We start from the raw sequence: 27,797 nt of genomic DNA on the forward strand, positions 1-27,797 counted from the left end.
AATTACCTACTTTCAGTAATGACAGCAAATTGCATAATATCACTGACTTGTTCTGAATGTTTAAAATGCAAAGGAAGTCACCTACTGTTAAGATGTCCTCGGCAAACAGCTAGCACAGAAAGAAAAGAATGCTATCACACCATGCATTTAGGGAGTTACTTCCCAATAAAATTAAAGGATCATATATTTTGCTCCTCAGTCCTGCCCATTCCAATCTGTCAGCGCGACATGATAAACACAATTGATAACTCCACAGGATTCAACACAGCATAAAAATCTGTTACTGACACACCAGATCCCGCATCCAAGTTTTAGAATAAAAATGCTCACCTCTGCTAGGAAGTCCACTCCACATCCTGGCTGGGCTTTCACCAGATTTGAGAGCAACCAAGTTGGATAAACAAAACTTCCAGTATGTGACCAGTGTGATGCACAGTGCTACCGAGACTTGGCTCCAGCCCTGATTATCTGTGTGACAGTACCACGCTATATCAGTGCAGCTCCAAACCTTCCCAGATGCTGGCTTATTGCACTGCTCATTGAAAATCCTTTACACGCTGGCAACATTTTAGGGAAGGACAAGCACACTCTGAGTCATTTGTAAAGAAAGCAGAGCAATTTCAATTCTATATCTCCATGCGTGCTGAAACCAGAAGCACTGTCAACCTACAAGTCTGAGGTGGATTTATGCCGAGAAACAGGCAACCTAAGCCTTCATTATCAATGCATGAAATCAGCCACTGTGATCAAATTCAAGCAAACCACAAAAAGGATATGATTATGAAAGACTCCACAGATTTAGCACCAAACCTTGTGGAATGAAGAATCATCTACTGAAATTGTGTAAATGTTAAAAATAGCCCTGGCTTTTCAACAATGAGCAGGATGCAGAGAAGAAATCAGTAGTATATATTATAAGGACTTATCATAAAAGCTGCAAAAACCAAAATAGCTGTAGGTTCCTGGGACTTTTCTATAGACAAATAAAATCATTAGGGACTATCACAATTATAACAACAAAAAAAATCCGTATATTTGATGTAGATGTCCATTAAAGAACAAATGAAATATACTTTAACCCCTAATTGCTTGTCTCTAAATTTAAAAAAATAATGACAGTAAATGTGTGCAGGAATATGCTAATGCCAGGGCAAAATACTATCCAATTTACTCTAAGACAAATTCTTAAACAATAAAGATTTAAATGTACTCTGTGTAACAAGAAAATAAACATACAAAGTAAAGAATATTTTTAAACCCATAGTTCTTGACTGCTTATTATTTTTAAGGACTCTATAGCTCATTAAAATCCCTCCTCCTGATACCCTCAAATTTTTACCTTTACCTTTCACCATCTTTTCTCTCTCAATATTAAAATATAAGATGCAAGAGCCAGTTGACATACTTTTAAAAAGGTACAAGGTAGACTATCCCAGAAAATAGAAGCAATGATTTGAGATCACAAAATATAGAGCTCTGACACGTGCAAAGTGCAAAGCAAAAAGGGCATAAAAACATTCATCAAAAATCACAAAAGTAACTGGAAGAAATTCCTGGTAAGCAGCATTGACAAAGAACACGTTTAAGGTTCTACTCAGATTTTTAGAGATGGGTTTTAGGTTCTCACTGAGACTGTAAAGCCAGAGCAAAGCAGGATCCAATGAAGGCAACTCTGACTTGAGGATCCTCTGTAAACGACTGTCTAGTAGTCCCGCCAGCTGTTAGGTGCCCACATTTAGTAGTATCTACTAAACCCAAAACATCTGTGTAAAAATAATCCCTGTGCCTGACATACATTTACATAACATGACACTTGGAACAACTTTATCATGGCACCCCATAGGTATCTGCATTACATCTTTATGTGTACATTTGACTCCTCATAGGCCACCGGCTAAACCCCTTCCTTGAAGACGATTACAGACATACGTGGAGTGGACACGCACACAAGTATGTTTGCCCAAGTCACAGGAAAATGCACTTATCCTGCTGCAGTTACTTCTGCTACCTGAATTCCATTCATTTTGTGCCTCATGATTCACTGATTCAGCAACTGTCCAGTGTTTTCCCGCTGTCTCTATCTCCATGTGTGTGTGCTTTTCTAATCTTAGAAAAATAGTTCATGAGGTTGTGTGCCTAAAACTCTTTTTATTATTACCATACATGCAGCTAGCTCCCTAATAAGATAAAAGTTTAAAGTGAAACCATAATATTTGATTATAGGTCCTCAATCCCTAATCTAAAACCTGAGTGCCAGATGCATTTCAGAATTCAAATGCTTTTGCATTTTTGAAAGATAATACTATGCATAGAAAATGAATTATAGAATGTCTCCGGTGGGGTTTGGGGCAACACTCTATGGTCAGACACATTAACATTTCTGCAGCAAAACACAGGGCATATTCATATAAACGGGATAAATAAAGGCTATAATTAACCTCATATCAGTTCAGGTCAGGTTTTGCCATCAATATGAATTATAAAACCTTCTGACTTTCAGGGCTTCTTGGATTGCAAGAATTGCAGGTTAGGACACAGGTGGACCTGTAGAAATGTTTACCTAAACTGTTATAAGGATTAAATTGGATTGGAAAATGGTAACTAAACAACTGTTCTCTTGCTTGAGCAAGAGATCTGGATATTAGCATCGCTTTCATGGGACAATCAAAAAAACATGACAGAAGATGCTGTTAAGACTGAGACACAAAGGAGAGCAGAGATGGAGATGTATTGAAAGATGATGAAACTAGGGCATGGGAAAAGAAAGTAAGAAGAAGCCATTCAGAATCACTATGTCAAGAAAAAAACAAAACATAATGATAATAATATCAAACATTCATTGATGAACTACTTTATATCCAGTCATGTGAAAGGCATTTGACAAAAATATTTCTTTTAACAATGTACTCTATAATCTTCAAAGGAAAATTTTAAAAGGAAAAATTTAATGGAATACTACTCAGCCATCCAAAAAAATGAAATCTTGCCATTTGCAATGACCTGGATGGAACTAGAGGGTATTATGCTAAGCGAAAGAACTCAATCAGAGAAAGACAATTATCATATGATCTCACTCGCACATGGAATTTAAGAAACAAAGCAGAGGATCATAGGGGAAGGAAGGGGAAAAAAGCAAAACAAGACAAAATCAGAGAGGGAGGCAAACCATAAGAGACTCTTAATCATAGGAAACCAATTGAGGGTTGTTGGAGGGGAGGGGGTTGGGGCGATGGGGTAACTGGGTGATGGGCATTAAGGAGGGCTCTTGATGCAATGAGTACTGGGTGTTATAGAAGACTGATGAATCACTGACCTCTACCTCTGAAACCAATAATACATTAAATATTAGTTAACTGAATTTAAATTTTAAAAAAAGTGAAGCATGAAACATTGGGTTATCTCACTCTTTTTCCATTGTACCCCCAAACAAAACATCCACAATGTGAAACATCATTGTGAGAATGTCACAAACAAAAATAAACCCTATGAAGTAAGGTCCCTATTTTACTATTATACACTATGTACTATTTGGTATAAAAGTTCTTCAAAATCACTTTTTTAAAAAATGTAGTAATATTCTTTACCATCAATACTCAAACTGTTTAACTTTATTTTTTTTTTGTTTTTAATTAATTTTTATTGGTGTTCATTTACCAACATACAGAAAAACACCCAGTGCTCATCCCATCAAACCCATTTTTAAAGGGAATATTTCTCCCCCAAAACACGAATATTATGTTGTGTTCACTTGGAGTTGTCCTCTGAGTATATTTCCTGAATACTTTTTTAAAGTAGGTACATTTGGGATCCTTGGGTGGCGCAGCGGTTTGGCGCCTGCCTTTGGCCCAGGGCGCGATCCTGGAGACCCGGGATCGAATCCCACGTCAGGCTCCCGGTGCATGGAGCCTGCTTCTCCCTCTGCCTGTGTCTCTGCCTCTCTCTCTCTCTCTCTCTCTCTCTCTCTCTCTCTCTCTGTGTGTGACTATCATAAATAAATAAAAATTAAAAAAAAAATAAATAAAGTAGGTACATTAAAGAATTTTAAGATAGCATTGACCCTGGACATAAGACTTTGGGCCTAGGAAACATTCGTCATCCTCAAAGACACGGTAGTCAAAGGGTACCAAGTTGCAGTTACGTAGGATGAGTAAGTCTAGATAGAGAGCTAAGGTACAGCATAATGACTATCAAAACTATATTGAATACTGGAATTTTGCTAAGAGAGTAGATTTGAATTGTTCTCACCACACACAAGAATGATTATATGAGGAGATGGATATATTAATTAGCTTGACTATAGCAATCATTTCACTATGTGTATGTATATTGAGTCATGTTGTACACAGTAAACATATACAATTCTTATTAATAAAAATAAAAGACGATACATATTCCACCTAAAAAGAAGAGCATTTCTTAAGTGACTTTTGGGGCCTAGACTTGCAGTGGAGAAAAGTCCCAGAGGCATTTATGAGAATATTGGTCTTCCTATTCACTGTACAAAGTATAACAGAATTTGTGGCTCTAATCTTAGTATCTAGAATATGGTCACAAAGTCATTTTCCATGTGAAGAAGGAAAGTGCACTTATTCATTTTTGACAGTGCAACATAATTTAGTGAATTCCTTCTTTAGTAACTGAAATAGTGCCCTGGGGGTTTGCTGGAGTTATTGCAGCTTCTAAAAGCAACTGACTATACAGAGTGGGTAACTCCCCAGGATCAAAATCAATATCTCTTTATACCTTTTACATCATGTCCACATAAGAACAAATAAACTTCCAGCATCTACAGGCCAAGAGTTTCTGGATTGCAAGGCTGGCTCGCTAGAGGGCAGGCTCTAGAAATGGGTCAACATGATGTGAATGCCATCACACTGGGGCCATAAAAACAAACAAACACAATAATCAGTCTACCCGGATCCTCCAAACTCTTCATGTAATCAGGAAAAAAGCAAACTGTGTTTCATAGTTGGCCAAAGAGCCAGCTACAAAAAAAAAACCCCATAAGCACAAGTATGAACGAACACCAACCCCATTGTCAGTTGTAACAGTTCACAGGGATGTCTAATTTGGAACAATGTCCAACAACCTCCTTGGCTATGATGCTATAATGGGTATGGCAGTGGAATACCTGTGTGAAAAGAGTTGGTCCGTCAGGATGAGGGTGAGGACAACACATGTAACTCACCAAGAGAATCTGAACTTACTAATTTTAAATTCCTACTGAGCCAGTGACCAAAACCCTTTATCCACAGATTAAGTTAAAATAGGTAACATACACAAAACCAGGTAACAGATTTTAAGTTGGTTGTTGATAATTCACATCACTCAGCCACCCAAACACTTCTGGTCGTTGTCTAAGATTCAGTTCCACATTGGAAAGTGTCGGTGTTTGGTTTTCAAATTCTCAAAGCCGAGACTTGTATAAAATAACATTTACCTGTTAATAACTATATGTAAAAGTCCACAGCCCAAAGCATTCTTAAAGCAAGACCAAAAAAAAATAAAAAAATAAAAAAAAAATAAAAAATAAAAAAAAAAAAAGCAAGACCATCTGTCCTCACTGAAAAAAGGCCAGACACACCTTTTAAGTTTTTATTTTATAAAGTGCCTTTAAAATTCCTTTATATATCAATTCCTTAGAGTTCTGTACTTAGATAACGAACACCCTTGTTTATAGTTTTTAACACATGTACAGAATATGGAGTTGTTTTATGATGACTTTTCAGGCAGGTCTACCTTAAAATGTTCTAGAATTCTGACACCATCCCAAATGGCTAGGGTTCTGTCTCAAAGCATTTAGGGGTATTGGAGTTATAACTTCAGGTTCCATTCTCTTTCTGTTCTCATTCACGAGGAACCTCATGAATGAGCCCTCAATATAAATATCAATATTGATATTTAATTGATATCAATATAAATATCAATCATGAATGAGCCCTCAATATAAATATCAATTGAACTCACCTGTGGAGTACCTATGTGTGTACGAACTCTAGCTTCGTTTAGAAGAACAGAGTTAGGATTTTGTAAAATATTCAGAAACTTATTAACGATCAATTTTGGTCAAGACAAAGAGCCAGAAGAATATATTGATATTTTTTTCTACTATATCATCACAAGGTCTAAATTATTTTAAGTAAGTGAATTCTTGGGCCCTATCAATAGGAATTTATATGAAGGAAAGTAAATGTCATCTTCTTTAGAACCCAAGTTAGTATATATTAAACCAAGATCATTTTCCCTTCTAAGTCTGGTTTTCTTTTTTTTTTTTTAATATTTTAAAAAAGATTGTATTTATTTATTCATGACAGACACAGAGAGAGAGGCAGAGACACAGGCAGAGGGAGAAGCAGGGTCCACGCAGGGAGCCTGACGTGGGACTCGATAACCAGGTCTCCAGGATGATGCCCCAGGCTGAAGGTGGCGCCAAACCGCTGGACCACTGGGGCTGCCCTAAATCTGGTATTCTTATGGAAAATTATAGGAAGTTATATGGACTCTATCTACTAAGTGGGCTGTATAATAATTATTCCATGAAAAGATTTCTATGGACTTATACTTAAGAGGCCTAGGAAAACTGCGTTGTAAATAATTTAATCCATCTACTTCCATGGTGAAAGGCTTTTTTACCTAGTGCACTTACCGATATTTTGTCAATGATTGGTTACACTGTCATCATCATACCTATATTTTGCAAAAGAGTTCTTAGTTAAGTGATAATGGACCGACTTATCAGAAATGAAGGAAAAGCAAGTATTTTCAACCATGTTCCTATTACAAAAGCAAAAGATGTGCATACTGACGAATTCTAGCCCTGCACCTATCACACAAACCTAAGTTTGCATCATTAAACACTAATGTTCATATCTAATATCTCTCAAAAGGAACCACAACTTCATTTTGTTTATGAAGGGAGCAATATTACAATATTAAAGCAGTAATTCTTATCCCTGAAGAAAAATCTCCACTGATGCTTTCTCCCTCGCACCCTTCATCAGGAAACAACACACACTTGCCACCACCCTCATATGTATAGCTATCTCCTAACTTCCCAGGTGAGTTCAACTGATATTTCGCCTAATGTGTAGAAGATATTCAAAAAGAATCTGTGAAACAAGCATGCTCCTACCCAGACATGCACGTCTACACACATGCTCACCCTTTTGTGAGTATTTCTTTGCTTACCATACTCAGTGTGTTCCAGCAAAATGTGGGGCTTGGAATGAGGAAAATATCTTACTTTTGATATACTTGTGGCACCATCTTGTGGTGATTCCATAGTGCTACTGTTTCATGTTTGATTTTTCAAGTTCAAAATTGAGAGAACACTTTTGAGGATATAACAATTTCATTTTAAATATAGAGGAGAGGCAGTGTGAAACATTCGGCCTTTGAATTAAAAATATATATATATACAGATTTTAAGAGTTATAATACGTATCACAGCATCCTGACCTTAGTAGCTGATTCTTAAAGATAGAATAGGAATGAAAATAAGAGATCATTAGAACAGAAGGGGAAAAAACAGCTGACAATCCTGGAGGTATCAAAGGGAAGCTCAGAATATGGCAGCAAAGTCCAGGATACATCACACAACGCTCCAACCCACAGCCCACTTTCTGATCTTGCTGTCCGTTTTTTACTTCCAAGTAATCACTGCTACTTCCTGCTACAAAATCACCTGTTTATATCGTCCTCACCTTCCCTCTCTCTGCTCCCAAAGTGTCCTCAACTTAAAATCTACTCAAACTCAGTAAAAATTCCTACGGGCAAATAAAGATGCCACTTCTCACACCAAGAGGCGGAGTCTATTTCTTCCACCACTTGAGCTTGAACTGGTCTTGTGACTAGCTCGGACCAACAGACCTGAGTGGTTACAGCTTCTGCTCTTGCCATCTCAGAGTGACACTCAAGGACTGGGGAATGAAGCCTCGTCTGAGCCACTGGAAGAGGAGTCTCCTAGGGAGAATGATCCAGCCTACAGTCAGCACCAATTACCAGATGCATGTATGAGAAGCAATCATAGACCATCCAACCCTGTTGACATGCTTGCTGCCTGCAGATGCATGAGCGACCTCCTCTGGGTCCAGGACAAGAACCACCAAGGTGAAACCAGCTCCAATCTCCTCCGACCCAGAGAATCATGATTAAAATAAAGCACTGTTTTTAAAAAATGTCTAAAGTTACTACCACAAATTTTCTTGTCTCTCCTTCTGATGTTCTCACTCAATTTCAACCACATCTCAATTTAAAAATATTTTTTATTTATTTGAGAGGAAGAGAAAGAGCAAGAGCACAGGAGCAGGGAGAGGGAGAAGTAGACCCCGCACTGAGCAGGGAGCCCTACGCAGGGGCTGGATCCCAGGACGCTGGGATCATGACCTGAGCCGAAGGCAGACGCTTAACCTACTGAGCCCCCCCAGGTGCCCCTTCATCTCAGCGTTTTGGGTATGACAAACTGCTTTTCCGTCTAAGATTTTAAACATTCTCTTTTACTCCCTTTGAATCAATATTTCTCCACTCTCTCTGCTTGACTAACTCCTGTTTAGTCTTAAAAGCTGTAAACTTCAATGAGATTAGAAATTCTTTGGAATTAATTGAAAGTGAGAAAGAAAATGGGCAGTTCAGTTAGGAGCAACTGGGAAAACCAAACATGAGATAACAAGGAAGCAGTCATGAATTCTTTTCATTTTTACTTTGTGAAGAATTTGTTGCAAAAAGTTATGAGAGGTAATGCAGAGTATGAGAAAGACCTTAGACTTTGAATCTTTGTGTGGCCTCTGGAAGGGCCTCCAAATCTGCCTACATTTCTTATCTACAATGTGAGGAGAGTCATACTTACCATGTTGGGGTGTGAAAACTAACGTCATTATTTCAGTCTTTTCACGATAACCCCTATCTCCGGTGCACCTCAAATCAGGTACGAATGTGTCTCTCTTACAACAGTTCAGCACAGCCTTCCTAACCTGGGCCTGACCTTTCATAGTTTTAAATATTATTTGTGCCAAACAAGTGCCAAGGGAAGGATCAGAGTTCACGCCCTAAGAAAGAATCCTTTCCCATTTTGAGGCAATCTGGATTCTGAAAACCCCAGAATATAATCAATCCTCCCCACCATAATCCTCGGGGGCAACTTGATTCTCCGCGGCAGGCACCGATGTCCCTTGACAACACAAGGAGGACACAACGTAAAGTTAACACGTATTACTCGATCTGGTGATTTACCTGCTTCTGCTTGCACAGGGTGGGTGTGAGGATATTACGTACCCCTGGCTGACATGAGGGGAAAGCCTCTGAGCAACAATGCTGATACATCCAGAGACAGAACGTACAGCCTCTCTTTTCTGATACGACTTCTACGTCAAGTACACTGTCTGGGCAACAACCTGTAAGCACAAACTAGGCAATTTCTGCCCAACACAACTTCCACCTGTAGATGGAAGGCAATATCATGGTGAAGAATCGGGTCACAGAATCAGGCCAACTTGTTCCAAATCTCAGCCTGGCCTCTTTTGGCTGCTACCTAACCTCTTCATTCCTCATTGAATTGTATGTAATAATAGTACCTTCCTCATAAATCTGCTGTGAAAATTTAAGTAAGGTAACCTCCTTAGCGCAGGGTAAGGCCTCATTCATCCACTTAACCGCAGCTATCGGGTCTACCTTCACTGTGTTTATTATACTGTAGAAAGTACAGAGTTGCTTATAAAGCTCCCAACTAGAGGTACCTTGGTTGATGGGGGTGGGAGTGTACACCAGTTTCCATGACATCATCCCTCTATTACCGCGGGTCCGCGGATGCTCCAGGAGGACACAAGGAACCTAAGAAGGCCATCTTTTTCATTCCTGACCAATTCCTAATTATAGATTTATCTGAGATAAGAAGCTCCTTTGCTGGGTATCCATCCTCCTCAATGGCTTTCATTGGTGTTCCCAAAGTGTGATGTCAAGCCAGGAGCTTCCACGGAGAACTTGTTAGAAACGCAAGTTCTCAGGCCTACGACAGGCCTACTGAATCAGAAACTGTGGAGGTGGGGCCCAGCAGTCTGCATTCTAACACACCCTCCAGGTGATTCTGATGCACACTAAAATGTGAGAACCACTGAGTTAAATTATCAATTATTCACACATCAGCTGCCTTATTTTTTTAAGTTCAAATACCCCTCACAGGATTAGAAAGGTGACTAGGAGAGGAATGGTGGGGAAATACCACAGCAATAGGCACTGAGGATAATAGATCCCAGCCTTTGATGGCAGAGGGTAAGAGGAGTGTCACTAGCCACCCTACATAGAGAATAAGGTCAAATTTATCTGGACTTGGGGGATTGTATGTGGGTCGTGGAAAATAAGATCTACATCGTCAGGTGGTATCCTCGAGAAACACCAAGTTGAGGTGTCTGGACCTGATGGGGAGGCTCCTGGTTGACATAAATCAGAGTGGCACAGAACTTAGGAGAACTCTGAATTCCAGCAGCTGCCCTGATTTTTTTAAATATATATTTGGGAAGCAGTGTTTTTCCTATGCGTCCACAGAAGAAAGACGACTCTCTTGTTCCAGCTACTTCCTATTTTGCCTGAAGGATCTTCCCTCCTTTTCACCCAATCATACTTCACTCCAATAATAATAGTTTGTTCCTACATGCATTTACATTGCATCATCACTTATATTTGGAATATTGTTTTTCCTCCAGTAACCTGAAACTCATCATTGAATATTTACCACAAATGTCACCTCCTCTGGGAAACCTTCCCTGACCTCTATAAAGTTAACCATTCCTTTCTCTATGCCATCCACTTTATATATAAATCTGATATTCATTTATGTAAACAGCCATCTGGACACTTAAGAAACGAAATTGTGTTTTATTAATCTTTGCAGACACTTGATATTATTTTAAAAATTCACCCTCCCCCCCAAATTTGTGTTCATTATCATCTCTGATAATGCTACTAGAAGACTGGGTATTTTCGATGGTCACCTTTATTAAGATTTTTTAACTGAAATTTTTATTGAAATGATTAGAGATTCACAGGCAGTTGTATGAAATAATATAAGAAGTTCTCTTGAGCTCGTTCCAGCTTCCACTGATTACACATTTTGTAAAACTATATAATATTGCAGTCTGGATGTTGACATGGATACCATCTACCAATTTTATTCAGATTTCCCCAGTTTTACTTGTCCTCATTTGTGTGTGTGTCACCCTTTTAGGTTCATGTAACCACCACCCCAGGATCTCTCAGGTTGACTTTTCATAATCACACCCACTTCCATCCTGACACCGTCCCCCATCCCTAACCCCTGAGAACTACTGATTTGTTCCTCATTCCTAAAATTTTGTAATTTCAAAAATGTCGCACAATGGAATCATACAGTACGTAACCTTATGGAAATGACTTTTTTCATCCTGCATAATTCCCTAGAGATTCATCCAGGTTGTTGTACATATCACAATCGTTCAACAATTGAGACCCCAAAACTTTGAGAAAATAAATTTCTATTGTTTCAGACCACCAAGTTTGTGGTGATTTGTTACAGAAGCCTCAGGAAACTAATACAGAATTGTTTATAGTTTTTGGCTATTACAAATAATGCTACTCGAAGCATTTATATACAGGTTGTTGTGGGAACATACATTTTCATTTCTCCGGAATAAGTCTCCAAGAGTACAATTGCCGGGTTGAATGGTCAGTGTAGGTCTAGTTTTATGGGAAACTTCCCAACTATTTTCTCGAGTGGCTATACCGTTTTGTATTTCCATTAGCAATGTGTAAGTGACCCGTTTACTCTCCACCCTTGCCAACATTTGGTATTGTCACTATTTCTTACGTTAGCCATTCTGACAGATACATAGCAAAATCTCATTGTGATTTTATATTTAATTTCCCTGATGATTAATGATGTTGAAAATCTTTTCATGCATTTGTGGTCATCTGTGTACCTCTTCAGTGAAATTTGTCTTCCTATCTTTTACCTATTTCATAATTGGATTGTTTGATCTTTTTTCTACTTTTGAGTTTTGAGAGCTCTTTATATGTTCTAGATACTACTTCCTATGTTAAATATGTGGTTTACAAATATTCTCTACCATCTGTAAATGGAATTCTTTCACAGATTCTTTGGGATTGATAGATAGAATATCATGTCATCTGTGAAGTGAGATAGTCTTCTTTCCAGTTCGTATGCCTTTCATTTACTTATTCCTGGCTTATCATGGTGACTAGAATATCCAGTACGATGTTGAATAAGAGAGATGAGAATGGACACCCTTATATTGCTCTTTTTAAATTATATTTTTTTATATTAGGAAAATCTTACTAAATAATTGTAACTAAGGTTTACACATCTGGGAAATTCAAACGTTAACTGATTTTTTCTTTATTATTTATATCGCTTGCATTTAAATTTTTAAAGGAATACTGGTTAGACAATTTTGTAAAAGGAATCAATTGTACAAAAATATATTGGATTAAAGAATTTAATAATAAAAAATTTTTTAATTTTAATTTTAGTATAGTTAGCACACAGTGTTATATTCGTTTCAGGTGTACAATATACTGATTCAACAGTTCTATCCATTGTTCAGTGCTCATCGAGACAAATATACTCTTTAATCCCCATCAGCCTATTTCACCCATCACTTTACCCAACTCACTTCTGGTAACCATCAGTTTGTTCTCTATAGTAAAGAGTCTGTTTATTGGTTTGTGTGTCTTTTTTCCTTTGTTCCTCTGTCTCTTAAATTTCACATATGAATGAAATCTTATGGTACTTGCCTTTTTCTGACTTATTTTACTTAGCATTATTCTCTCTAGCTTCATCCACGTTGTTGCAAACGGCAATATATCATTCTTTTTATGGCTGAATAATACTCCATTGTGTGTCAGTGTATATATACATATGTATATATCACATCTTCTTTAGTCACTCATCTATCAGTGGACACTTGGGCTGTTTCCCTAATTAGGCTATTGTAAATAATTCTACAATAAACATAGGGGCACATATATCCTTTCAAATTAGTGTTTTTGTATTATTTGGGTAAATACATTGCTGTGAGATTACTGGATCTTAGGGGAGTTCTACTTTTAACTTTTTTGAGGAACAGTATGGAGATTTCCACTGTGTTTCCACTGTGTTTCCAGTGTGGAGATTTCCACAGTGTTTTCCCCTGTGGCTGCACCAGTTTGCATTCCCACCAATAGTTCAAGAGGGTTCTTTTCTCCTCCATATCTTCACAAACATTTGTGGTTTCTTGTGGTTTTGATTTTAGCCATTGTGACAGGTACAGGGTGAAATCTCATTGTAGTTTTGATTTGCATTTCCCTGATGATGAGTGACATTGAGCATCTTTACATGTGCCTGTCGGCCATCTGGACGTCTTCTTTGGAGAAATGTATGTTCATGTCTTCCACCCACTTTTTAATTGGGTTGTTTTTTGGGTGTTGAGTTGTATAAGTTCTTTATATATTTTGGATACTAACCCTATATTGGAGATGTCATTTGCAAATATCTTCCTCATTCAGTATGTTGTTTTTTAGTTTTGTTGATTGTCTCCTCACCGTGCAGAGCTTTTTATATTTTGATGTACTCCCAATAGTTTATTTTTGCTTTTATTTCCCTTGCCTTAGGAGACATATCTAGAAAACTGTTGCTATAGCTGCTGTCAGGTACATTACGGCCTTTGCTCTTTTCTAGGATTTTAATGGTTTCAGGCCTCAATTTACATCATTAATCCATCTTGAGTTTATTTTTGTGTATGGTGTAAGAGAGTGGTCCAATTTCAGTCTTTAGCATGTTGCTGTCCAGTTTTCCCAACACCATTTGCTAAAGGTACTATCTTTTTCCCATTGCATATTCTTGCTTCTTTTGTAGAAGACTAATTGACCATATAATCATGAGTTTGTTTCTGGGCTTTCTATCCTGTTCCATTGATCTATGTGTTTGTTTTTATGCCAGTACAATACTGTTGTGATTACTATATCTTTGAGTGTAATCTGAACTCTGAGACTGTGATATCTTCAGCTTTTTTTTTTTTTTTTCAAGATTGTGTTGGCTACCTGGGATCTTTTGCAGTTCCATACAAATTTTAGGATTATTTGTTCTAGTTCTGTGAAAAATGTTGTTGGCATTTTCATACATTTTTAATGTATTTTCATTGCATTTAATTTGTAGACTGCTTTGGACAGTATGGACATTTTATTTATCTATTGATTGATTTTATTTATTCATGAGAGACATAGAGAGAGACAGAGACATAGGCAGCGGGACAAGCAGGCTCCCTGTGGGGAGCCTGATATGGGAATCAAACCCAGGACCCCTGGATCATGACCTGAGCCAAAGGCAGAGGCTCAACCACTGAGCCACCCAGGCACCCCCGGCAAGGACATTTTAACAATATTTGCTCTTCCTATCTATAAGTATGTAATATCTTTTTTGGGGGGGGTATCTTAATTTTTTATGATAACACTTAGGATTACTGAATCCACCAATGTGCCTACCATTGTTACCAAGGTATATAGGCTTTGCAGTTTTCTGCAAGATGTGTTAGCAATATGTGTTTTTTTAATTTTTTTAATAATAAATTTATTTTTTATTGGCTTTCAATTAAGCATGTAATATCTTTCCATTTGTTTGGTTTTCTTGAATTTTTTCTTGAGTGTTTTATAGTTTTCAGAGTATAGGCCTTTCATCTCCTTGGTTAAGTTTATTCCTAGGTATTTTATTATTCTTTGTGCAATAGTAAATGGAACAGCTTTCCTAATTTTTTCTGTTGCTTCATTATTAGTGTACAAAAATGTAAGGTATTTCTATATACTGGTTTTGTATTCGGTTGACCTTCCTGAATTGATCTATTAGTTTTAGCAGTTTTTTGGTGGAGTCTTCGGGGTTTTCTTTTTTTTTTAAGATTTTATTTATTTATTCATGAGAGACAGAGACAGAGAGAGAGAGAGAGAGAGAGAGAGAGAGAGAGGGGCAGAGATACAGGCAGAGGGAGAAGCAGGCTCCATGGAGGGAGTCCTATGTGGGACTCTATCCAGGTATTCTGAGATCACACCCTGAGCCGAAGGCAGATGCTCAAACACTGAGCCACCCAGGTGTCCCTCTTCAGGGTTTTCTACATGAGCATCATCATCTACCAACAGTGAAAAGTTATGCTTTTTCCTCACTAATTTGGATAGCTTTATTTCTTTTGCTTTTCTGATTGCTGTGGCTAGGACTTCCAGTACTACATGGAATAAAATGGGTAAGGGGGAAATCCTTGTCTTCTCCCTGATTTTTAGGACAAAAGTTCTTGGTTTTTCCCAATTGAGTATGATAGAGCTGAGCATTTTTCATATAATGGCTTTTATTTTTTTAAAAATATTTTATTTATTTGAGAGAAAGAGAATGAGCAGAGAGGAGGGGCAGAGGGAGAGGGTGAAGCAGACTCCCTGCTGAATAGGGAGCCCAAAGTGGGGCTCGCTCCCAGGACCCTGAGATTGTGACCTGAGCCTAAGGCAGATGCTTAACAGACTGAGCCACCTAGGCACCCTTATATATGGCCTTTATTATGTCAAGGTATGTTCCCCCTAAACTGACTTTGTTGAAGGTTTTTATTATGAATGGATCCTACACATTGCAAAATGCTTTTTCTCCATCCATTGAAATGATCATATAAGGTTTTTATCCCTTCTTTTATTGATGTGATGTATCAGATTGATTGATTTGTGACTATTGAATCACTCTTGCAACCCAGGAATAAATCTCACTTGATCATAGTGAGTGATTTTTTTGTTGTTGTTGGATTTGGTTTGTTAAAATTTTGTTGAGGATTTTTGCATCTATGTTCATTGAGATATTAGCCTGTAACTTTCTTTGTGGTGTCTTTATTTGGTTTTGGTATTAGGGCAATGCATATCTCATAGAATGAATTTAGAACTTTTCCTTCCTCCTCTACTTTTTGGAATAGTTCGAGAAAAATAGGTATTAACTCTTCTTTCAATGTTTGGTGGAACTCACCTGTGAAACCATCTGGTCCTGGACCTTTGTTTGTTGGGTGGTTTTGATTACTGATTCAATTTCATTGATGGTAATTGGTCTGTTCAAATTTTATTTCTTCCTGATTCAAATTTAGGAAGTTATATGTTTCTAGGAATTCATCCATTTCTTCCAAGCTATCCAATTTGTTGGCAAGCTCTTGATCTTAGGGTTAAGCATTCAGTCTTTCACCATTTAGAATAATGTTAACTGCAGGCTTTTTGTAGTGCTCTTATTAAATTGAGGTAATTTCCCTCTATTCCCAACTCGTTGAGAGTTTTATCATAAAGGCGTGTTGAGTTTTCTCAAGTTCTTTTACTTCATCAATTGATATGATCACATAATCTTTCTTCTTTAGCTGTTGATGTTTTATATTATTGATTTTTAATGTTGAACCAATTTGGTCATGGTATAAAACTCTTTTTATACATTACTGGATTCAATTTGTCTATATTTTACTAAAATTTTTAAAGTCTAAGTTCATGTGAGATTAATTTGTAGCTTTTTTATAAATTGTCTTTGTCTGATTTTGGTAGCAGGATAATAATGGCCTCATAAAGTAAGTTGAGTATTTCTTCCTCTTCTATTTTCTAGAAGAAATGTATAAAATTGGTGTTCTTTGAATGCTTGGTACAATTCGCTAGTAAAATCCTGTGGATCTAGAAATTTCTTTTGGGGGAGATTTATTATGCATTCTTCTAAGTTATAAAATTTCTGAATATAAGTTTACAGTATTTGCTTATTATATTTTTAATTGTGGCAATTCTATAGTAATATCAATTCTATATCATTTGTGTCGTCTTTTTAATCTTTGTCAGTTTTGCTACTGGCTTCTAAATTTCATTGATTTTTTTTCCTCAAAGAACCAGTTTTTTGTTTCATTGTTTTTTTTTCTATTGTTTTCCTATTTTCAACTTCAGATATTTCTGTACTTGAACTTCATAATTTTCTTCCTTCTGCTTGGTTTGGGTTTATTTTTTTCTCTTTTCAGTTTCTTAGTGCATAGACTTATTTATTGGAGACCCTTTCTCATTTCACATATAGGCATTTAGTGATATAAATTTTCTTCTCAGTACTGTTTTAGTTACATTCCACATGTTTTAATATATTGTTTCCAATTTTCATCTAGTTTTATGTATGTTTTCTTTCCTTTGAGCTTTATTCTTTGATTCATGAGTTATTTAAGATATATGTTATTTTCCTGTAGGTTTTCTCTTATTGATTTCTAGTTTAACCTCATTATGGTCAGAGACATACTGTAACCATATTGTGTATGATTATAATTCCTTTAAATGTGTGAAGGTTTGTCTTGTGGCCTGGAATATGGCCTCTCAGTGTTCCATGGGCACTTGAAAAATATATATGTTCTACTGTTGTTGGGTGGAGTTCTAAATAAGTTAGTTAAAACCTGTTGGCTTACTATATTGTTTAGATCTTCTATATCCTGATGAGTTTTTGGTCTAGTAATTCTATCAGTTACTGAGACAGAAATGCTAAAGTCTTCAATTGTAATTGATACATGAACACTTAGAATCATTATGTATTCCTGGTGGATTGGACTTTTTGTCATAACATGATGTTCTTGTCTTTGGCAATATTCTTTGTTCTGAAGTCTATCTTACCATATTAATACAGAAACTCATGCCATTTAAAATTTTTATTACTATTTTTAAAAGATTTTTTTTTATTTATTTGACAGAAAGAGAGAGAGAGAGCACAGGTAGCCAGAGCAGTAGGCAGAGGGAGAGGGAGAGGCAGGCTCCCTGTTAAGGAGGGAGCCTGATGTGAGGCTTGATTCTAGGACCCTGGGATCATGATCTGAGCAGAAGGTAGATGTTTGATCAACTGAGCCACCCAGGTGCCCTGTGAGTTTGTTTGGATGAATTTTAGAACAAAAGAGTCCTCCTGTTCTACCAGAAGCTGAGATTTAAAGGTTTTGAATTCTAAACTTAGTGAAAGAACTGCCAGTGGTTCTTAAGTCTCAACCACCACCCTGTGGACTCTACTCCCATCCTTGCCAATCCTTACACTGTAAGAAGGCTGACAGAGAAGAAGGAAAGTTACAGTTCTTGGGAAGGTTACCTTTACTACCACAACTCTTCTCCTTTATGGGGAAAATGGGATACCATTTTCCTTTGTGTATCAGTCAGCACTGCTGTAACAAAAGCACCATAACTAGGTAAAGATGTATCAGCCACAGTTCTGGAGGTTGGCAGTCCAAGATCAAGGTATGGCAGCATTGGTTCCTTCTGGGGACTCTGAGAGAAGGATTGGTTCCAAACCTCTCTCCTTGGTTTGGAGATGGCTGTCTTCTTCCTGTGTGTCTTTACATCATCTTTTCTTTTCTTTCCTGTCTGTATGTCTAAATTTTCCCTTTTTATAAGTCATATTGAATTAGAGTCAACCTAACCCTAATGACTCATTTTAACTTAATTTACCTGCAAAGGCTCTATCTACAAATAGAGTTACATTCTGAAGTACTGAGGATTAGGATTCCAATATATCTTCTTCACAGGGGGTGGGGGTACAATTCAGCCCATAACACTCCGTAAAGCCAAGCAATGGGCACAAAGGGAATACTAGCATTTTGTTCCTTGATGAAGTGCCTACTTTGTCAATGGACTTCCCAGTCTCCCTTGTGCTACCTCGGCAGGCAAGAGAAATGTGGAGGAGCCTCTCACACCCCCGTCTGCTTCTACTTACCTGTGCCTTAGCAGCTCCATGTAAGAGAAATGCTAGTTGTCATATTTATTCTGTACATTCCCTCAAGCCTTAAGAGTTGATAAATACATAGACAAGAATAGAGCACACAATCTTGTCAGGACTGCCATAATGTGGGAGATAACGGCACAAACAGTTAGGGAATGAAGTCTTGCTACAAAGTGGGGGTCAATTGGGAGATGCAGCTAAATCTCAGGGATTCCCAATGCCTATGGAACATTTTGGGGAGTTCTTCCTCCACAGGCTCTGTCCGGAGCACTTGTGACCCAAAGACAACCAGAATAGCAATCTCGTACCAAGAATAGCATTGCAACCTTGCCAAGGCTGTAAGGTAAGGCCATTCTACCCCCCATCCATCCACGGACAGAAGGGCAGGCTGGATAGGTGGAAGCTGAGAGCGAACTGTATCCCCTCCTCCACTCTCAACTCCAGGGTCTATCTAGCCAAATCTTAATTTGGCTCTGACATGGATGTTTTTATAAATAGAGCTGAGTCATTTAAATCAAAGTCCCTCTGAATAGACAAAAGTGAGAAGTTATGGGCTGAGAAAGTGCTAAGGGAACTGCTACCCAGCAGGAAACAGACATTTGATAGATCAAAACTGAAGAAAGTGGCTGGAAAAAATAAAACCATGTCAGTCTTGCTCCTCAGTGAGTTGAGACTAAACAGTAGATAAATGCACATGTACACACAGCACTGAGGTATGTTCCACTTTACTTTCTGCTGCTTCACTTAGCATGATATTATGGACAGATTCCCCTGCCATTAGGGATTCTTCATAAATATAATTTTTAATGATTATAGTTTCTATCATTCATCTTATAAATGTACTTTAAATGTATTTAACCTTTCTCTTATTGGACATTTGGGATCTACTGAATATTTTGGAATTATAAATCATGTCATAATCATCTTTCTACATACATCTATGTCTAATCTCTATTTCAAAGAGAAAAAGACACTGTTATATCTACTTTCTTTTCAGATGGGGAAATTAATGCTAACCACTTTCAGAGATTAAGTGACTTCTTCTCGTCATATGTTTTTTTTTAAGATTTTATTTATTCATGAGAGAGAGAGAGAGACAGAGAGAGAGAGGCAGAGACACAGAGGGAGGGAGAAGCAGGCTCCATGCAGAGAATCTGATGTGGGATTTGATCCCGGGACCCCAGGATCAGGCCCTGGGCAAGGCAGGCGCTAAACCACTGAGCCACCCAGAGATCCCCCCTCTCATTATATTTTAAATCCATCTTCTGACAATGGGTAATTGACCAAATTATCAGTGCATAAAAGTCGTCCTTTATACCTAATGTACAACTTGAAAAGCTGACTCATTTTGTACCCATTTTCCCCTATACTAATATTGCCTTAGACCAAGTGATGAACTATATTTTACTTATAGAATATATCTATAATATTCTGTGTATGCCTTAGCTAGATTTATGTAAGCTAATTTCATTAGCATGGAGAAACTCATGACTTGGAGCTTTACATGTCTATTTGCAAAGCCCCCTGAAGTTAAATAGTTCACCATGATAGCAACAATTTGTGACCACAAGTATATTAGAGCACACAGGTCTGAATTCAACCAGAGTATTACTGCACAGCAGAAAATAGTAGCAAAGCAGTGACAAAGAATAATGGCTTCACTATTAATTAATTAAATATAGTTGGTATTCTAGATCTGCCATTTCCATGCCATATAACCTCGAAAAATTATCTTTCTGTGCTCCATTTCTCGTCTGTAAATGAGGGATAATCATAGTACCTACCTCAGGGTTGATGAAAGGATTAAAGAGAAAATTCCCAGAAAGGACCAGAAAATGGCCCATAAAATACGGTCAGTTAATGTTAGCTACTAATCTCACTAATTAGAAGTCACAGGTTAACCTCAATCTAGGCATACATATTTGGATTCTAACAGACATAATTCACACCTTTAGTCAGGACTATTTGCTCTCTGATATAAGACAATAAATCAGTTTTTAACCCAACACCAACTCTATTTTACTATGTAAATACAGATACATTAATGCATCAGTGAATATTTATATTATCATCATAATAAAGACAAAATGGATAGGTAATTATTCACTATTATAATAAAATGTGTATCTTATATCCTTGACGTTCCTTTAAATTCTTCCATAGCATGCTAAGTATTGATTGGGGAAAATCATTTAATGGAATTAAATCACACACTGAGTAAAAAGCAGTTAGATTTAGCTTGAAATATAAAAATTATCTCTTTACAGGACACACAGTGTTCACTGGAGCTTAATATAGGGACCATGGCATAACTTCACAAAATCATAAACTATGTAACAGCACCGAGTGAAATTCCAGGGAATAGTTGCTTTGCACCATCACACTCCATAGCGAAGCCTCCTCACCAGAGTCAGCTAGAGTGGAATTTGGAACTCTTCCACCACAGTTAGAAGGAGGCTTATCTTGATCTCCCTAAACCTGGGTAGGAGGCCCACTTCTTGTAGAAATCTTCACCACCTATCACGGTAAGTCCCACATTTTCTTTAGTTGCGTCCTAGTGAAGATACCCAACAGCCAGCAATGTGGAGGAGGAAGGGCTGCCTAAGGACAAGGATAAGGATAAGGAATCTGAAAGACTGTTTCTCAGATTCAGGGCAGATGCGGGAAATGTGAGAACTCCTAAGCTTCTGCCTCTACCCACCCACAGGTCAGGGTGAGAAGTGAGAGGGGGAGGCAGGAAGGTGCTTGCGATAGGGCCAGAGAGCAGAGGTAAGCCTTGTTGGTTTTGGCACTGCCTGCCCCTATTGTTAAAACACCACTGGCATGCTGCTGCCAACTCCCCAAAAGAATATAACACGTCTAACACTCAAGACTAATGCTCCTTTCCTGCATCATGGGATGTTATAAATAAAGCTGTAGCTTTTTATATACCATCAAGGAGTACACCACCCTATAGAAGGCAGATGAAGGAAACTCAGGAAAGCCTAATTTTGCAGAGAGGCGGAACAAAACACTGACGTCACTGATCTATTTTAAACACATTTCAAAACACACTAGGAAATGTTTCCACACTATGGGAATACAGGACCAAGTCTATGACCCGATACACAAATTTTGTGCGTGTGATGTTTGCATCTATTATAATCCCCATGAATTTTTTATGCATGCACACACACAAACACACAGACGTAACCAATAGCTCTTGGGATGAACTGTAGGGAGAAGAATACATGTTATGTGGTGGTAGCTTCATGGTGAAAGAGATCTTATTCTAAATCCTTCATTTCCTAGAACAGTGGCATTTCTCCCAGCAGCTCACGGAGCCCCAGGCCCTTGCACCTACCTGCGCTGGTGGTGGTGCCGGGGCTGGCGAGCAGCTGCCCTGAGCCCTGAGCCGGAGGTGGCGGCTGCCCATCACTCAGCTGCTTGACTCGCTTGCGATGGGATTTGCCATTGTAATGGACTTGGGCCTGGGCGGCGGAGTTCAGCTGAATGTTGCACACCTCACAGAAGGAGAACAGAATTTTCTTTTTCTCTTTACTCAGCTGGTCCTCAGGCCTGTCATTCTTTATCCCCTTTTCTTCAAAGCCCCGTAGAAAAGTTGCCATATTCATAATACCATCTTCAGGGTAGTTATTAGGGCGTAATGAGTACTTCATACCTGGAAAATAAAAAGTACAAGCGCTTGTAAAATATATGCTCTCTGATTTTCTAGTATGATTACAATTAATTTTCGAGATTTGGGACAGGCTAAAGGTCTTCCAGCTACTCAGTGGATGCTCTTTGAAAAAGTCATCAAAACTACCTTATGGAGCAAATATGGTCTTTGAACAGATGTCCTCTGTCTGGAGTACTTCCTCCTCTATCTTCCCCCCCCTCCCTCCACCTCTGGATCCCTTTGCCCTTTCTAACTCCTGCTGACCCTGAATCTCACCAGAGTACTACCCTCTCCAGGCAGCCCGTCCTACCCGGGGATAAGGTGATCTCTGGCTGCATGCTCCCACAGTGCAATATGACCTCCCTCAGAGCATCTATCACCCTTTGCATTTCATACGTATTTGTGCAATTTGGTTTCTGTGTTTCTTTGACAGAGTATGAGCCCTGTGAGGGCGGTAACCTCATTTCTGGATGTCCCTTAGGTCTAGAACTGTACTTTCTACATAATAGGTATTTAAATACCTATTGAAGGGAAGAATAAATGTTATGAACCCAGCATCGTGGAAAAGGCTAGGTATAGACACAAAGGTATAAATAACACACGTGCACCTGCCAGCAGACAAATGCCCTAAACCTGGGGAGGAGGTGAACAACAGAGATTAAAACACAGTATGTCTGCAACTTACATTAAGTTGTGTTCCAAAAGCCCCTTTATAAGTCAGCCAATGGGAATTTGAACATATTTTCTTATAGTTGTAGTGAAACAAATGATATTCAGGTTTCCAGATTAGCCCGTAAATATCAATTTAATTTTTGATGAGGTTGAAATGCAGAACATCTGAAATAAAAAGTAAAAGAAATACAGTAAATGGTAAACTAGTAATTGAAAAATAGAAAAAGAGTAGAGCAGACTAAGATTTTTGTTTGTAATTTTATTTTTAAATGCTGACTTTTTTTCATTTAGTTCATAAGGGTATAGTGATAGATTATAACTTAACTGAGGATTTTAAAGGAGACTTTTCAGTACATCAGGGACCTTCACCTGATGAAGATGGCCTTGGTTTTTTATTTTGCTCGGTTCCACTATAACATATGTAATTGTTTTCATTTTATTTAATACTACTATTACTGGGATTTTTATACTTTATTAGAAAAACTCAGATTTTTCCTTCCTATGTAGGGAAAACTCCAGTTCTTCCCTATTGTGTTCCCTTTTAGAAAGGGATTTCTAAAGAAAGTCACTTTATTAGTCACAGAGAACACTTCACTTCTGCTACTTCGGTCACCAAATGTATGGAGGTTTTTTCCCCCAAGAGAAGCAATTCTGGGTGTCCTTCAACATAACTCAATTCTGACACTATGTACCCAGAGATAGAATTAGATACCACTGGTTAAGGGCTCAGTCCCACAAGACTGTCTCCCCACCACACACACACACACACACACACACACACACACACACACCCTTCAGACATCTTGCAAGCCCAAACTGTGCTTCTGACCAACCCCCTAAATAGTGAAGGTCCCAACAATCACCTTCTTGGGTTTGATTAATTTGCTAAGGTAGCTATAGAATGCAGGGAAACAGTTTACTTATTATTTACCAGCTTATTGTAAAAAGATATATAAAGAATACAGATGGACATCCAAATGTAAGAGATGCACAGGGCATCTCTTGATATAAGGGGCATGGAGCTTCCATGCCTTCTCCGGGTACACCATCTCCCAGCACCTCCACATGTTTGAGAGCCTAGAAGCTCTCTGAACCCTGTTCTCTTGGGATTTTATGGAAGTTTCATCAAGTAGGCGTGATTGATTATATATTCTTTTTTCGGCCTCTTTTCAACAGAGTCAGGGGTAGGGCCAAAAAGCCCAAGCTCCTAAACACAGCTTGGTGGCCAGCCCTTATGCAAGAACAACCCAGGAGCCCACCCAGAGTTGCCTCATTAGGAAAAAAGATATTCCTATCACTCAGGAAATTACAAGGCTTTCAGGAGCCCTGTGTCAGGAACCAGGGGTCAAAGACCAAATATCAGAACAAAAGATGTTCCTAATGTCCCTATCACTTAGGAAATTTTAAGAGTTTTAGAAAAAGCTCTGCACCAGAAACTGGGGGCAGAGACCAAATATATTTTCTATTATCTCACACATTCTTATCAGTGTGATTATGGCAATGCATTTGGTTCTCAACTAAAAAGACACTCTCATAAGAGAAAGAAGAGAATAATATACATGGAATAATTGGGTAAAAACTAAGAGAAAAGGAGTAAGCATGAGAAAGAACTGGCTGAGGTGAACAATAGTGTGCCATGAGGGATGAAGAATTAAGATAATGAAAGGATTATGGCTTGTGAGGGATTCCTGCCTATGGGAAAAACTCAAGAGACGGAAGGACATTGGTTTGAGCAGTTCTGTTGGTCCAAGTTGGCTTAGAGCTGTATGAAAAGGAAAGGGCAACCACAGGCTAGTCCATATTTGGAGCGTTCACCTGTTGAATGTTTTAAAAAAAATCAGAAAATGAGTTATAGCACAGGGTATGACTAAAAAGATAGAAGTTGATTCTACACATGCAGTATGCCAGAAAGCACTCCCTATTTACACCCATACACCCAACTGCAAAGATCCATTATGCATTATACTGTAGGCTAAATCCTAACCTTCACTGAGTTGTTGGAAAATTGCTTACTTTGATATGGAAAACCTATTTGTCCCATAAATATTTTATCCTGATATCACCATTTCAAGGAACCCTATTTCACAAAATTTTAAGGTTTATTCAAATTATACATAAATCAGGTTTAAGCAATTCCCATAACTGAGTTGCAGAAAATAATTCAGCTATAATTAAAATGTGATTTAACTGCATATACATCAATTTTTTTGCTTTTATTCCCTAAACCCAAAACATTATATCACAAAGTCACTTTCCTGATACAACTTTGGAAAATACCAACACTATATAAAAGTTATGTTTAAACATACTATAGTCTGTGTCCTCTCAAAATATTAAAATCTATTCTAAGAATCAACTGAACTGATAGAAATAAATAATTTTAAAATGAGCTCTTCATTAATATATTATGCCCTACCTAGAGAACTAATCCTCTGTAAAACATAAGGAAAAAGGAAAATCAATCATTTCTAACCTTGCAAGGCTAGGTCAGATACCAACTCAATGAATCATTGAAATCTAAGTGTTATATTTCAAGTCAAGTAACCAAAATCCTTGACTCAGCTGAGGACTGATGACACTTTCATCTGAAAATTTAACCCAACTTGGAGGTGGCTGGCCTTGCCCATGCTGTCAATTAACACCTGATGTTTCATGGAAATAAGACATACAACATACTGTTCCATTTTAAATGTGAAATATTAAAAAATGACTTATTTGTATTCTCTTACAGTGTATAAAACCAGCTTACCTGTGATTTTCTGATTGCCATTTGTCTTAGAAATATTTTATGCTTTAGATTCACTTAAATATAGATATTTTAACTTCTAAGAAAGAAACCTTTAAAATGAAATGAGTAGCCATTTTAGAATTCTCCTGTAAACCTCTTCAGAATACCAGCATACTTCATAATCTTTGTCCCTATTTTCCTTTCACCCAGAGTTACTCTCATGTACAGATGATCCCCCAAGCCTCCAGCACCCCATTTATGGGCCACTTTAGGGAGGATGCATTGCCTGGCAGGCAGGGTGCAGTCTGTCAACCAAGTCCCAATTTATTAGTCCTAGCTCCGCCTTCACATTTTTCGCCTCTTGGGAAAAATGCCTATAGCACCTGTTAAGAGCTACTCTCAACCAGAAGGTATTTCATTCGAGAAGTCTTGAGAAAAAGACCTAGAGCTGGTAGATAGGCAATATATCAGGGTCTCAACATTCACTTTGGCCTAGGCTTATAATATGTGCGGCCGTGGTATTTATAATGTCAATTTTCTAGCTAAGGGGAAAGTATCAGTGAGTTTAAGTAGAGGAAGAAAGAAAAATCTCGCTTTCCATTTTAAAGTTGTTGGTTTTTTTTTTTTTAATCAGACTATCTTAAATTACATGTTTCACTTGCATAGGGCAGAAGAACCTTCAGGGGTATCTAATTTTAAACTGAGCAGTGGGCAGCATTCTGCTTTGGAATGCCATGCAAACTTCTCTGAGCATAAGAGAAGCCAGAACTGGATCAGGTATTCCATGCTCTTTTTTTTTTTTTTTGTAGGATTTTAAAAGATTAGATTGCCAATAATTCAACATCCATGAAAGAATAAGATCTTTTGCAACAGATAGAGGAATGAGAAAATTAATTCTTGAGTTGCTGCTTTTGAGGAAAAGAACTGATAGGATAGTCAGTGACTACCTAGAGGAGTGACTTTTAAATGACCAGGGATGTGATGCATCAGGAAACTTTTATACCCAACTTTCTCTGAAGCCTGGCTCTGATCCGTGTAGTTATCCAATTGTTTTTATAATAAAAAGAAGATTTGTTATAATTATTATGGTAAATCAGGAAGCTGATTCAGAGGTAAAGAGGGCTCCATTATGCAGGTGGAGAACACATTCTTTGACAAAGTTGCCATAGCAGACAGAGAACATGGGAAGAGATTTTCTCACTTCTATGTAAGTATGAAAGACTCTGCCCACCCTATGGATTTATTATCTCATTTCCCAACTCAAGTCAATCAGTTTTATCCACTTCTCATTCATTCCCTGACCTACAACAACCTGGATCATAATTGTTTTCTAAATTTTGTCCTTCTCTTTGAAAAGTCACTTCGAAAAGTGTTTGAAAACACTTCCTAACTGCCAAATCCAAGATGGTCCTCTCCTCCGCTCATTTTTCTTGAAGTCCTCATGATGCTCCTCTTGTCAGGGTCTCTTCTACTTCTGCACTCCCAAAGCATTTTTTTTTTTTTGCATGGCAAGCCTGGAACTCAGCTCTTACAGTATCATCTTAATAATTTATATAGTTTTATTATATTCATACGATTTTAGTTATTCACTCAAATTTATTGGCTGTATAGGCAGAGGCCTGGATGCTAGGGAAACAATAGTGAACAGGGTGGATGAAGTGCCAGCCTGAAGGGACTCTGTAGTCTAATGAGAAATACAGAGAAGAAAACAGAAAATTATAACAGAGTGTGATAAATGCTATGGAAAAGTCTACATTTTCCTTCCTTCCTAGATTTCAGGTTCCTTGAGGATAAGAACTGTGCTTTCTTTGTCTTTGTATTCCCAGCATCTCAGACTGTGTTTAGTGCAAAGCAGGCACTTAATAAATATTTGCTGAATAAATGAATGCATTGTGTATGTGTGTGGTGTTTAGCATGGGTTGTGAACACAGTGACTAAGGTTACTTGACTACACAGCTGTTTGCATCTTGAGATTTCAAAAACAGTAGTAGCCATGTACTTCCAAA

At 37.9% G+C, this 27,797-nt stretch overlaps 1 protein-coding gene across 4 annotated transcripts in view; it reads right to left on the reverse strand.

The window, feature by feature from the left end:
- The window catches only part of ZNF385B (zinc finger protein 385B), a 369,586-nt gene that overhangs the window by 266,367 nt on the left and 75,422 nt on the right, over window positions 1-27,797 (reverse strand). For 3 of the 4 annotated variants that reach the window (XM_041721854.1, XM_041721855.1, XM_041721856.1), the window contains exons 2-3: window positions 23,077-23,228; window positions 22,077-22,394 (exon numbers count right to left, since the gene is read on the reverse strand). In XM_041721854.1, coding sequence (XP_041577788.1) covers window positions 22,077-22,392 — 316 coding nt within the window. In that variant the 5' untranslated portion in view covers window positions 22,393-22,394; window positions 23,077-23,228. Of the gene's footprint in view, window positions 1-22,076; window positions 22,395-23,076; window positions 23,229-27,797 lie in introns of those variants that run through there. The other variant, XM_041721861.1, reaches the window with a different exon arrangement.

Source organism: Vulpes lagopus, chromosome 11 (genome assembly GCF_018345385.1).
Source record: "Vulpes lagopus strain Blue_001 chromosome 11, ASM1834538v1, whole genome shotgun sequence".
Taxonomy (NCBI): domain Eukaryota; kingdom Metazoa; phylum Chordata; class Mammalia; order Carnivora; family Canidae; genus Vulpes; species Vulpes lagopus.